The sequence below is a fragment of the Nannobrachium achirus genome (genome assembly GCF_963921795.1).
Source record: "Nannobrachium achirus genome assembly, chromosome: 20".
Taxonomy (NCBI): Eukaryota; Metazoa; Chordata; class Actinopteri; order Myctophiformes; family Myctophidae; genus Nannobrachium; species Nannobrachium achirus.
The window spans coordinates 50,596,598-50,610,788 of NC_137827.1; the positions used below are offsets into that span (position 1 = coordinate 50,596,598).

Sequence of the window (14,191 nt, forward strand, 5' to 3'; positions counted from 1 at the left end):
TCACTTCACACTAGGTGTGATTTGAGCGGTGCTCCTGGAATCATAAACATCACCTCACTTCACACTGTGTGTGTGTGTGTGCGTGCGTGCGTGCGTGTGCGCGTGCGTGCGTTTTGATACTTTTTACTCCACTACAGTTATCTGACTGTAGCTTTAGCTACTAGCTTGCAGATTGAGAATTATTAATGCAAAGCCCATATTAACCAACTTGAGCACAATTCTATACTTTGGCTATTCAGCTCACTTGTAGCTTTGTACATTAGCTTGCTTAAGTATATTGTGTACCTTTTAAATCAACTAAAATTGAAGTGAATATAGGTACAGGCTTTAACTTGTATTTTTTGTACACATATATTATTGCTACGGTACCTTTATTTAAAGGACCATTTCACTTCTGGGACAACCAGATCTTATTTTATTGTTGTTTGGGACACCGTTTTTGTGTTCAATCTGTGTTTTTAGATATTTTAGTATTTCAGCATGCTACAAGCATGTTGAAATACTAAAATATCTAAAAACACAGATTGAACACAAACAATAACTCAGGATTGTGTTGATCGTGTCCCAAACAACAATAAAATAAATGTCCCAGAGGTGAAATGGTCCTTTAAGTAAAAAACCTCTTAGTATTTCTACCACCCCCTGTTAACCACTTCAATGCTGTGTGTTAACAGAGTGTGAATTAACACCCAGGATTTGACCATATACTGTACAGTATGTATTGATGGGGGTGTGCATGTGCATTGGTAGTGGCAGGTAAGGATCAAGTATGTGTTTGTGCATGTCTGTATTTGGGTAGAACGCATGCATGCACTGTACTGTACTGTATGTATGTAATATATATGTGTACGGTACGCATGAATGCATGTGTGTGTGTGTGTGTGTGTGTGTGTGTGTGTGTGTGTGTGTGTGTGTGTGTGTGTGTGTGTGTGTGTGTGTGTGTGTGTGTGTGTGTGTGTGTGTGTACTGTATGTGTACTGTATGTGTGTGTGTCGGTGGAAGGGGGATTTGGGGGCGCTCAAACTCAACCTCAGCCAAAGTCAGGAAAAACAGGCCTGCTCCTCTCCTATGTTATTTGTTCACGTCTATGGGCTCCCTAAACGCTTCGCAACAGCCATAATAACATATCACTGAACTACCATACTGTGTGCCAGTGTACACTCCAACAGTGAAGACATGAATAGAAAACCAATCCACACTGTCTGGGACCAGTATTCACCGTCACATACATTCTCAACTGATTTGGAAACTGATTTTTAAGCTTCGTGTTGGCGGGGGGGAATGTATTGAAATTGGTAGAGAATATTTCTTTTACAGTGCGCCGCCAGGGCTGTAAAGATATGCTATATCTAGAGTTGAAATCTAAGTTAATTATACCAATTGCCCCACAAGTATTGCAGTAAAAGTTGGGTTTTAGGCTGCTGAGAAGCATATTCGGAAAGAAGTGGTGGTGGCGCTGTTTTATTGAAATCCTTTTATCACCAAAATGCTTCAAGTGATACAATAAAAGTAGACTAGAACGGAATGCAAAAGCAACAGAAATATGAAAACAGTTTGTTTTTCACTCCGTGATTAGAAGAGGACAAAAAAACGTTAACTCTATGAACCAAACCTAAACAAGAACCCATCTTCTTTTCCCTCCTTTTCCACTGCAGAGACGGTTCGAAAATGCAGCCGCAGTCTCACAGCCTGCGCCACACGCCACAATCTCCTAAAACCGTGCGGCCGGACGGTGATGGGGAGAAGGAGAGGAGAGTCTCCCTGTTTGTTTTACAGTGATTAGCCCATTATGTGGTTGAACGCTGCCAAGGCTGGCGGAGAGCGGCGCAACAAGCCTCCGTGACCTTTTCTCTGCTGAGTGGGTGAAGCTGCGGCCGCTATTATGGTCTCTGCCCTCCACAGCTAACTGCTAGAGCTCTCCCCCCGGTTCCGCTCTGCCTCGCTCCGCTCCGCTGGCTCCCAGACGCGGCGGTGCGTGTGGAAACTGGAGTGGATCGACGCACCGGCGGGAGGACCCAGAGGTCTCGGAGTGCACAACGGAAGGTCACTATAGGCCAAGGCCGGGTTCCCAAACTGCTCAGACCGCGACCCCCCAAAAAATACCTATTTGAACTGGGGACCCCCCAAAAATACTCATATTTGAACTGGGGACCCACGGCCCCAAAGTAATCACATTTGAACTGGAGACTCCCTGCCCTGACCAGCATTTGGAATTGTAGGAATTGAGGCATTACATTTAGTTTGACAAAATAGCCGGTCTACAAGCTCACAACGCCTCGCAGTAGTTTGTCTCTTTGTTATGTAATATTTGGTCTTAAAAGACCTTAACTTGTAACTTCAGGAATGTGCAAAACGTATGTTGGTTTGTTTACTGTTGAGTGAGAAAAGAAATCAGCTGTGGGGACCCCCAAAATAATTTGGAGCCCCAGTTTGGGTATACAATACACCAGTGGTTCTCAAATCTTTTAATTCTGAGCCAAATGGACCCATAAGGGTCCATTGCGTGCGTGCGTGCGTGCGTGCGGTCCAGCCTCACTCAGTGTGTGTGTGAGGGGACTGATGAAGGCGTTTGCGAGTCCATAAATTGTGAAAGTCAAAGAGAGGCTATGAGGCGTGCGGCTGGTCAGACAGACCTGGTGTGTTTCCCAAAACCATCTCGCCACTTCTAACATCCCTGTTATGCAACTGAAAACCAATGGAGTAAAACTGGGTTTTCATAGGATGATGAAAATACTCAAAAAGAACAGTCATGCCTGGGCATATTGAATGCTTTAACTATTGAAAAATAGCAGATATACAAGCTCACAGCGTGGCACAGAGTGCCGCCCTGCAAGCTTGTAGATCTGCTATTTTTGAAAAAGTCGTAAAAATGTGTGCAAATCTTTGAATATATGTATTTTCAAAGCGAACGTTTTTAACTCAAATTTTGCTTCTGGGTGGTCCCTGGAACTAAATATTTTGAGATGGAGGTCCGTGGCCAAATATAATTTTGGGGGTCCTTCACATGAAAAGGTTTGAGAAGCACTGACATAGTAGTCTCTCAAGAACAGACTAACTGAGCTGTAAAGGACCTTTTCTTTGACGATGGCTGGTCAGATTGCTGACATAGAAACATAGGTTTTTCAAAAAACCTTAGAAGGATTCAAAAGACTTAAAGAATCAGGTCAAAATTCTAATTTTCACGATTTTTCAAAAATAGCAGATCTACAAGCTCGTGAGCCTCTCTCAGCTGCCACTTTAAGTCTGATAGAAAACAAACACGAGCATTTTATCAGCCTAGCTTTGCTTTGGAGTTGATGATTGCTAGCCTGGGATTGATCAAATTTCTGGCTTTTGATCCGGTCAGGAGCGGATGGCGTCCTACGTAAATAAAAACGGACTACACTTTGGCCGGAACTACCAAACCGGAATCAGTTTTAACCCAGTTAGCGCATGCGCAAGTAGTTAGCGCATGCGCAAGAAGTTTTATTTTTGGTTAAAACTGATTCCGATTTGGTCATTCCTGCCAAAGTGTAGTCCGTTTTGACTACAACATGATGTGGAAAGTCATCCGGTCTAGACCGGATCAACCGATCCGGTTGATCGATCTGTTTAGTAAACGAATACCAAGCTTTCCCTCAGAAAGCCTGGTGACGCGAGGTTAGATGATTGGTAAAGGAATTCAGAGTTGAGATTGAGAATATGGTATTTAGTTAAAATGTGCGACGGGAAAATGTCTCTGGCTTATTTAAGCTTGTTTCTGCAGCAGTAGCAGACTAGAGATCCACAGTACAGGAGTATTCACCCCCTCATTTCTACCGACGGTTAGGCGAAGCCCTATCGACAGCCCTATCGACGGCAAACGTCTCTTGCCGACAAGGTGCAGACAGCAGCTTGTCGGCAGCAAACGCTTTCCGATGGCGAATCGCGACAGAATCTGCGAAGGTGAAGAGCCACCTTATGACTATGGTAGGGCATAGAAGTGGGCATGGTTTTCTGCTGCCACTAAAAAATTATAATCGGACATTCATTTTCCCCATATTGATTTACACAAATATTTGTGTACATTTTAAGCCTAGAATCAAGCCAAAAAAAGGGTATTTATTAAATATAACATTTATTAAATTCTATACGATGTAACAATGTATGGAAGAAAAATGTATGGAAGATGTTTTTGTGGCACCAGAAAACCACGCCCACTGCTATGCCCTATGATGTATTGTATGACATACAGTAAGCTATCTATGCCGTATGACTCCAACTTTGGACAAGGTTTCCGGTTTCGGCATGATTACAGCCCCACTGACTGGGGCATTATAAAATAAGTGTAAAACACATAATATAGAGGAGGTACTTCTGTGGTCTACTGACACAATGTTTTTGTGCAGGTTAACCCATTTAGAACGGGTACACAATATTGTGTATCATTATTTTATAGCAGATATACAAGCTCACAGCGCGGCACCGAGTGCCGCGTTGCGAGCTTGTAAAGATCTGCTATTTTAGAAAAAACGTGAAAATTTGAATTTTGATCCGATTCTATAAGTGTCTTTTGAATCCTTCTAAGGTTTTTTGAAAAACCTATGTTTCTGTGTCAGCAATCTGGCTAGCCATTCGTCAAAGAAACGGTCCTTTTCACTTAACTGGAGCTCAGTTAGTCTGTTCTTGAGAGACTACTATGTCAGTGGTGCTCAAACCTTTTCAGGTGAAGGACCCCCAAACTGATATTTATTTGGCCACGGACCCGCATCTCAAAATATCTAGTTCCAGGGACCACCCAGAAGCAAAATTTGAGTTACAAACGTTCGCTTTGAAAATGCATATATTCAAAGATTTGCACACATTTTCACGGCTTTTTCAAAAATAGCAGATCTACAGGCTCGCAGCGCGGCACTCGGTGCCGTGCTGTGAGCTTGTAGATCTGCTATTTTTCAATTGCTAAAGCATTCAATAATTGGGTTACCACTGGATTTACATAATAATGTTTACACACTTGTAGCAGGAGCTGTGTGTCTCTGCCCGCTTATTGACACACGCGCGCACGTCGAGCCAACGCCCCGCTGTATCAACACCTTGGGAGTGTTAGGGTCAGCACGCAACCGTCAGGCCCAGGCATGTGTGCAGATGGGCTGGCAGGGCCCTGCCGTATAGCGCCCTTAAGCCAATTTGTACTTCACCACACAATGGTGACGCGTGCTGAATATAACTCATTTATTGTGTTGCACTTTTCCCGCGACACATTATTAAATAATTTTCCAACAGTGACACCATCGCATAACAAAGTGTGCTCGCTAATGCGAGCCCACAATTAACTCATAAAAGGCACCGCTCACGTCACACTGGGTGTGATTTTTGAAGCGGGCCCTGATCCAGAACATAGGTTGGGAACGAGTGCATCCCGCCACTCCGACATGTCGCCTTTCCGACAGAACTAACCCTATCTCTTACCCTAACCCTAACCCTAACCTCACAGGAGGTGTCGCCACTCCGACAATAAGAAGTCACTGTAGGAGTGGCGGCATGTCGGAATGGAGAGAGCCTCCCGTTGGGAACTGCTGCCTTACCCAATTCGGATTTGAGCATTCACCTACATCATTGGCGAGGGTCAAGACCCTGCTCACCATCATGGACACTGGGTTCCGGTCTTCCATGCTTCTTGCCCGGGCGTTCCAACGAACATAATAGGGTCATAATATGGGCTGCATAACATATGCTTATTTTAATCATCAATCAATTGATTGTGTTCTAATTTGGCTCAATGGAACTAACGGTGCATTATGTATATGTATATTCGGGAATTAGCATAACAACTAAACATGAAAAATGAAAACAATTGAAAACGTTTAATTAGAAAAGAAAAGAGAGAGAACAAAGAGACAAGACTCAATGGGACAAGATAAAAATATAAAAAAAAACTTTGTTCACGTGGGAATCATCTCTACTGGATGACTCTTCTCAAAGCTACCATACTCTATTCTGAGATGCTGTGCGGCATACGAACAACAATGATGAATGGTGAGAACTATAGGGGGAATCCCTGCTGAGCACTGGGATCTGAGAGGCAACACTGCACACACAGGGTCTGAACGGAACGCGCTGCTGCTGCTGCTGCCACCAGCACCCAGCAGTGAGAGTTTCAAACAAAAGAAACCATAAAAGAAACCACTGACATTTGAGGGTTTCTTTAACAGTAGTGGTGAGCTGGCTTTGACAAGGCCTGGTGCCACTAACAGAGACGGAGACTCTCTACCCACATCTCTCATCACTGTACTGTACCCCACTCTCTCAGTGGCGTGAGGGCGTCAGTTCAGCTAAGGTATGGCAACATGACTGGTGTCTTGAACGCGCGCGAAGGCGCGCGTTCAAGACACCAGTCATGTTGCCATACCTTATAAACAGGCATGATTCATTTATTTTGAGAAGTACATTTTCTTCCCCCCCCCCCCCCCCCCCCCCCGTTTCTATGTTTTCTTGGGCTGCATATGGCAGCCTGGAACAGTTGTTCAAGAGCAGCTAAACTTGGCATGTTAGTAAACGTGCCACAATTAACAATAATGCATTGCACCTGTGCAGCTGACCAGCGGAACCTGGGGATATATATACCATCTTGTCAAGATGAATAAAAATGTGGAGAATATAATTATAATAGCTTGTTGAAGTGACCATTTAGTAGAATTTTGAATTTGTAGTTATTTTACTGTATTTTAACAACATAATAACCAGCACAGATAGACAAAGAGACATTCATGTATTTATATTTAAAAGTAACTTTTATTTCCCCCCCTGGACCCAGGGTATGGCAGCTGCATACCCCTGCCATACCCAATTGACGCCCCTGCACACTCTCACTCTCTCTCTCTCCATCTCGTGTCGCTGGTGTTAGGCTCTATATACAGTATGGCACTTTTTCCTTGCCGCCTTTTATTGTCTCTCGTTTCATCTCACTGTCTCTCTGGCGTGGCACTGTCAGGGCCAAGCTGTCGAGAAGAGGGTCTTTCGAGTCTGTGTGGGAGACTCTCCAGGGCGTCGGACGAAAATCCACTCATCCTAGGCAATTTGCCCTCCTGGCCCCCAAACTGTGGAATAAACTCCCTGTCACACTTAGAACTACAGACTCACTCCCTTGCTTCCGCAGTGGACTGAAGACTCACCTCTTCAGACTCCACCTAAACCCATAGCACTACTGTAACACTCCCCCTTCCCTCAATGACCACACATGAAGCTAGATAGCATTTTTAGGTTTTTAGAAAGGTTTTTTACTGATTAGGTTTGTGGTCTACCTATGTTATTGTTTTCTAGATTGATATTCCTATGCATCGTTATATTATTCTTGATGTACTGACATATTATCTTGCTTATTATATTGATGAACTGTATAACCTGCTTACTGTAAGTCGCTTTGGATTAAAAGCGTCTGCTAAATGCCTAAATTGTAATTGTAAATTAGGGTACAGCATCATTTATTAAGCACACTGCCAGTAGGCCAAGGAAGTGAAACCCTGAATATTCTTTCTGAGCGGTGCTAACCGCTTCTACGTCTGGCTTTGTGTGTACAGTATATGTATGAATGAGTGTAACGTATGGGCACGGAACTCCATGTAAGATAACTGACATCAGTGTCTGTATGAGTGTCCGTATGAGCATGGAACTCCATGTATGGAGATAACTAATGTCAGCGACCCATACAAGGAGATATGCATGTGTGTCGTCTTTGATACCAAACCGCTCACTTTGCACTGGTGTGATTTTTCAATTTACATATACTGTATGTTTACTTAAGCAAATTGTAACACTTTACTTTTATACTGGCAGGCAGGTGAACCAGTAGGGTACAAGTTCAGCAGTGGCAATACGGAAATGTGTGGGGAGGATTAATTGGCATAATGGCGAATAAATTGGGGAGGGGAAAAGGAGATAAAAAGAATTGGTTACTCCTAATAAGAAAATAATAGTACTGACATCATATATGACTGAGGTCATAGACTGGCCAGTAGTTGACGTCTGATATTCCATATGGCAGCAATGATCCTCTTATTAGACCCCTTCTTATTCCTGGTGGTTCTCAAAGTGGGGTCAGGGGACGGACCCCCAAGGGGTCCTTGGGGAGGTTCCAGGGGGGTCCCCAACAAAATGAGTTAAAATAACACTGAAAATGAACACAAATCTTGTATGGGGGGACCCTGGCACAAACTTCTTTCAGATGGGGTCTGAGACTTGACAGAATTCATAGATAGGTTGGTGGGTAAACCACCGCTCAGTTCACACGGGTGTGATTTTTAAAATGATAAATGCGAAACGAACGGTTTTGGACATACAAGGTTTTCACCCGACAACGACGATATCTTTGTCTGTCTGTCTCTCTCTCTAAACTCACTCTCTCTCTCTCTTTCAGACTGCACAGTAAAATCGAGAGTGTTAGTTTTACCCTCACGGATCTCTTTTGACACATTCCGAGTGAAGTTGACACAGTTAGTCGCGTAACACCATGGGTTTTACTGCGTGGCTACATCATATCTTGGCTGGCAGATGAAAACCTTTTAGGGGAGGTTTTTCTGGACATAAAATGATAACCACATGAGTGTAATTACAGCATCAGAAAAAATTACAGCCATGTATAAAAAGGCCGTTTCGATCAATAAATCAGCCTGGAATGAGCGGCGGCCGTTTGAAAAAACGAGACGCGTCGTCAGTCGAAAAGTTATTTGTGAAAGTGTGTGTGTGTGTGTGTGTGTGTGTGTGTGTGTGTGTGTGTGTGTGTGTGTCTTTTAAAAGGCAATTCACCGCAATAAAAATGATGTAGTTGTGGATTGTGCGGAGCGCGTTGGGGTTCAACAGCCTTCAACAATGCAGAGTCTGCCATGGAGAATTTATTAAGTACAGTTTCAGAGTCAGAGTTAAGAGGAGTGTCTTTTATTGTGAAACAAAGTGTCTCACAGGGAGGGAGACTACCGTCATGGAGGGGAAGTTATAGGTTATCACCAGTGGTGGGGAAAAAGTACTCACATGTGTTACTTAAGTACAAGTATCAATACTGCAATGTAGAAACATACAATACAATACGAGTAAAAGTCCGGAATTCAAAATGTACTTGAATAAAAGTACAAAAGTATTGGTGTCAAAATGTACTTAAAGTACCAAAAGTAGAAAGTACTCGTTATGCAGAATGTCCTAGTTGTTTTCAAATGTATAAAAACTTTTGAAAAAAGCCAATCTACAAGCTCACAACGCGTCACCATGCGACGCATTGTGAGCTTGTAGATCGGCTATTTTCAAATGGACGAAATGTATATAGGCTTGAAGTGGTTAATGTATGTTTTGTATCCAAAGTAATTGGTAACTAAAGTTTTCAAATACATGTGGTGAAGTAAAAGTACAATATTTGGATCCGAGATAGTAGTGTAGTAGAATTAGAAGTATTGGAAATGGGACATACTCAAGTAAAGTAAAGTACTCCAAATTGTACTTAAGTCCAGTACTTGAGTAAATGTACTCAGATACTTTACACCACTGGTTATCACAACAATTAGGAACATAATCCATAATAAATAGATCATGTAGAGCAGAAAAAAAAGAGGAGTACATCATATATAACGTCATCTCATTATTATTTTTACGGCATGGCTTAGAGGGTCCGAGCCGTCTGGAAGAGGTCCTGTGGGATCTCACGAACCACTCGACCAGTGATTCCCACCCTGGGGGCCAGGGCCCACTAGTGGGCCGTGAGGATATTGCAAGTGAGCCCCCAGATAAATGGCAAAACACAAAGAAAGATTCTCTATTGACGAACGATATAATGTAACAATATAAAAAAAAGTTATGTAAAAAAAAAAAAATCATTGTATTCTTTTTATCTGGGACCCCAATATACAGAGTAAAATCGTGCGAGGGAATTTTTGGAATTACTGGATCTACAAAGCTTTTAGTGTGTAAAGAATCTGAGGATCATTGACAGAGGGACCTAGGGTGCAAATGGAATGAGGAATGGTTGAACTTGAGTAGTACAGGGAAATGTAGAAAAGAAGCCAGGGAATATAAATTAATACACAGATTTTATTTGACCCCCTCTAAACTTCATAGGGTGGGTTTATTGCCCCGATAATCTCAGCTGGAAGAGTAAAACATCTTTGCTAGCAATCTGGGACAGTACATTAGTTTACCCATTTAAGGAAAAAGTATATAGGGGATTGTTTGGACAAGGAGATATCTGTATCACCAAGCTATTGTCTCCTAGGGAACCAAACACAATAACTGGTGTATATAAATATGATTTTGTAGTGATAAATGTAGGGATGTTCACGGCTAGACAAATCATCCTCGGATTACGGAGAAGTGCATCCTCTCCGGATCCCAAAAAGGTGATTGAATATATGATAGAAACAGTGTCATATAAACAGATGTTAGTAAATAAATCATGGGGAGAACTTTAAGAGGTAATGGGACCGCTTTCTTGCCCACGGCTATTGGTGAGACAGTGAGTGTAATGATGGGGTATTGCTGTTTTATTTAGTTGTATTATTTTGTGTTGTTTCTCCATTGTGTGCATTTACCATGAGTCACAGGATGTTTTAATTTTTGTTTAGAAATAAATAAAAATCTTGATTACAAAAAAATAAATATCCTACGTTTTAATTTGTCTTTGGAACCAAATGGATATACGTCTCATGTCTCAAGAGTTAGACCTGTAAGGGTCCATTTGATTCCCAATGATATATCATTTAGCTGGGGTCAGGGGACCCACTGGAGCCCATGTTGAGAACCACTGCTCTACATCAATACATGGCTGGCTCTTAACGTCTGGTCCAGGGACCACCAGGTCCAAATGGACCTCTACGGGTCTGTTACTCTGAGAGTGTCCAAATGGAACCAAACAAATGTACCCTTAAGGTCTGTAACTCTGAGAGTTTGTACACTCTCATTGTTGAATGAACACTGAGAAGTTTACGGTGTTCAGTACCTTGGGGTCCCTATGAAAATGGTTCCTCTTGTACACCATAGACATAGAAAGGTTGTCGCCTCCTTCGGCTAGGGGGCTTATGCATTGAGCAACTAAGGGAATCTTCATCGCTTCCGTGTTCATTGCTTCCGTGTGCGTCACACATACGGAAGTCGGTAAGCCAATCAGAGGCAGGTGGGGGCTGGTCTTTACGTATGCAGCCTGTAAGAACAGCTGAGCAGCGCAACATCGGAACTGGCTCTGTTGATTGAATTGTGGTCCTTGGATAAGTCCCGGAAAAGACACGCTGTGATTGGCCAGTAGTCACTTTGACTGACAGCGTTCCCTTAGTTTTTCCAGGAAGTCCGGACTAGAACTTTTGCACATTGCTCCAATTAACTGCAGAGGGTATTAGAGTAAGTGGTTCTCTCTTTATATCTGTGTTGTACACTCTGAGTTAAAGGCCCATAAGGGTCCATTTGGACCACCGGTGGACCCCAGACGCTGAGAAACGCAGCGCTACATCATTCCCATCTGCATCAGTGTGCTGGCGTACGCCATGGGCTTGACATTGGGATGAGGCACGGCGGTGAACTGGTGAAAGACCGGCTGGAGGTCGGCTTCGTTGATGTGAATGTAGGCTCCTTTGTTGCCCATCTGATCGCAGTAGTTCGGCGCAGAGAAGATGGTGATGCACTTCCCCGAGTGGGTGACCTCGTAGCCCTCGGCCTTCACCTCGTGGCTGCGGATGATGTAGTCCAGGTTGTTGAGCTCCAGGAAGCGCTCCGTGACGTCCGGGCCGAACTCACAGCTCACGCCTCGCTTGCTGGCCGACCAGCCTTTCTTGCGCTGCGGGTCGGACCACAGGAGGTCGCACATGGGCCCGGAGTCCGGGGGCTGTCTGTACCGGTCGATCTGCCTGATGTCGTCCAGCGTGACGCCGTCGTGGCTGAACAGTCCGCCGTGCATCACCAGCACCTTGTCGCTGATGCACTGCGCAAGAGGGAGCCACTGGAAGACCTCGCTGAACAGCTGGAACATCTGGGCCGAGTACTTGGCCTTCACTTCGCCCTCGAAACCGTACATCTGGTTCATGTTGTCGGTTTCGTGGTTGCCCCTGAGCAAGTGGAAGAAGTCGGGGTAGAGCAGCTTGAAGCCGAAGAGCGTGAGAATGACCTCGACGGAGAAGGAGCCGCGGTCCACAAAGTCGCCGTTGAACAGATACGGGTTGGTCTCGGACGGCAAGCCGTTCAACTCAAAGATGTTGAGGAGGTCGTAATATTGCCCGTGGATGTCACCACAGATTGTTATTCTTTCGTTCTTGTTTAATTTGATTTCAACCAGACTTGGAAGTCTGCAGAGGACCTCTTTGACTTGTACCAGAATCTGATAAGCATGTTTCCGGGGCAGTTTCTTCTGGTCTTTGAACCATTCCATCATCTCCATCATGAACTCCAAGGTCACCTCCTTCCCGTCTTTCAGCTGGGGCCCGACGTACTTGTCCTCGATCACCATGTTCTCAATGTCCAGAGAGTCCAGGACGGACGTTTTAGTCTCGTCGCCGGCGATGGCTCTCTCGAACGCCTTCTGTTTGACCATCTTCTTGCACTCCTGGTACTTCATCTTTGCGTCCTTGTCGTTGGGTCGCACCCTCACCACCATCTCATAGTCTTTCAGCGCTGCCTTGAACTTGCCCAGCGCCATGTTGGAGGTGGCGCGGCGGTAATAGCCTTTGATGTAGTTCTTGTCGATCTCCAGGGCCTTGGTGGCATCGGCCAGGGCGTACCCGTAGCACTCGGTGCGCAGGTACGCATGGCTGCGGTTGCTGTAGAACACGGCGCTGTTCGGGTTGAGCTCCAGGGCCTCCGTGTAGAGTTTGATTGCGTTCTCGTAGTCCTTCTCTTTGAAGAAACCGTTCGCCTTCTCCTTGAGTAGCTCTGCGTTCTTGTCTGCCTCCGCCATCCTCGTCCCACAGCTCGTCTGCCGTCGCATGAAATATTTAAAGTACTTATACTGGAAGTCAATAGAGAGACAAATAAATCCATATTTGGAAGTCAACATGACGCCACACAGTCGTATTACGTTACAGTCACAGCATATAAACACATCCTGCATGTCCCATGAAGCTGTGCTGTTATTAGACCCCGTGTTGTTTTTGAGCGGGGCTAACCGCTCCCATGTCTGGCTTTGTGTGTACAGAAGGTCCCCATGTCCCTATGTCACAGAAAGTATGAAGAGACTGACATCACCATATCTGATGTCACAGACAGAACGGTCCATACAAGGGTGCAACACTCACTTAGCAAAGGTGCGATTTTCATCTCTTTTTCCAAGATAGTGCTTCCAGTGTTTCCAAAGTATTGCTGTGCATGTGACAATAAAACACCTTGCTAAGTTAAGTCCTACAATCTGACATCTCTTCACCAAGTTCACCAACACAGCTGGGCTCAGTCGTTTCAAGGTGCCAATTATATTACGTCTGACAGTGGGTGTGAGTGTGCATGCCTGCGTGCGTGCGTGCGTGTGCGAGTTGGTGGGTGCGTGGTCATCAGTAGCAGTCGGCCCTGAGAAGTCGACAACTGGGAAAACAGTGTTATGACACTGACTGTACTGCACCCCTATCTCCCCTATCCAGACCCTGGCCAGGCCCCTCTCACCACACAGCAACTGAAAATGCAGGAACGGGGGCCGAAGACGAGACAATGAGATCGGCTTTCACCGGCATTTGCCCTTAAACAAACACACACACACACACACACACACACACACACACACACACACACACACACACACACACACACACACACACACACACACACACACACACACACACACACACACACACACACACACACACACACACACACACACACACACACACACACACACACACACACACACACAGAGAGAAACGCGGGCAGATCGACACATATGTGGACGACAAACATAGACATACATGGTCACAGACAGACATAGACACACAAATAGAAAGACTATCATTACACATGCACACACATACTGTACAGACATGTAGATTCACACGCAGGAAAAGGCACAGCCAGGTACAGTGAGTATAAACACTAGTAAGACACCTCAGGGCGACATACATTCTTGGCTGTCTGGCCAGTGATGTATATGGAGATCCCTGTACTCTATATGGAGATAGATATGCTGTGAGACCCAAACATGCTTACTCAGTTATTCATTATGTGAAAATCCTATGACGTCTATCACATCTGACATCATACTGTACATACAATCCCTTTTATGCCCATACAT

General features: G+C 44.6%; 1 protein-coding gene and 1 long non-coding RNA gene across 2 annotated transcripts in view; both read right to left on the reverse strand.

Annotated features, from left to right (window-relative positions):
* LOC308306375 overlaps positions 1-14,191 on the reverse strand; it is a 388,228-nt gene that overhangs the window by 88,296 nt on the left and 285,741 nt on the right. The window lies entirely within an intron of this gene.
* On the reverse strand, positions 11,432-12,874 carry LOC308305420 (serine/threonine-protein phosphatase 5-like; the record flags this gene model as incomplete). Its single annotated transcript, XM_080750222.1, has 1 exon — positions 11,432-12,874. One exon carries the CDS (start codon positions 12,872-12,874, stop codon positions 11,432-11,434), a length of 1,443 nt encoding a protein of 480 aa, XP_080606348.1.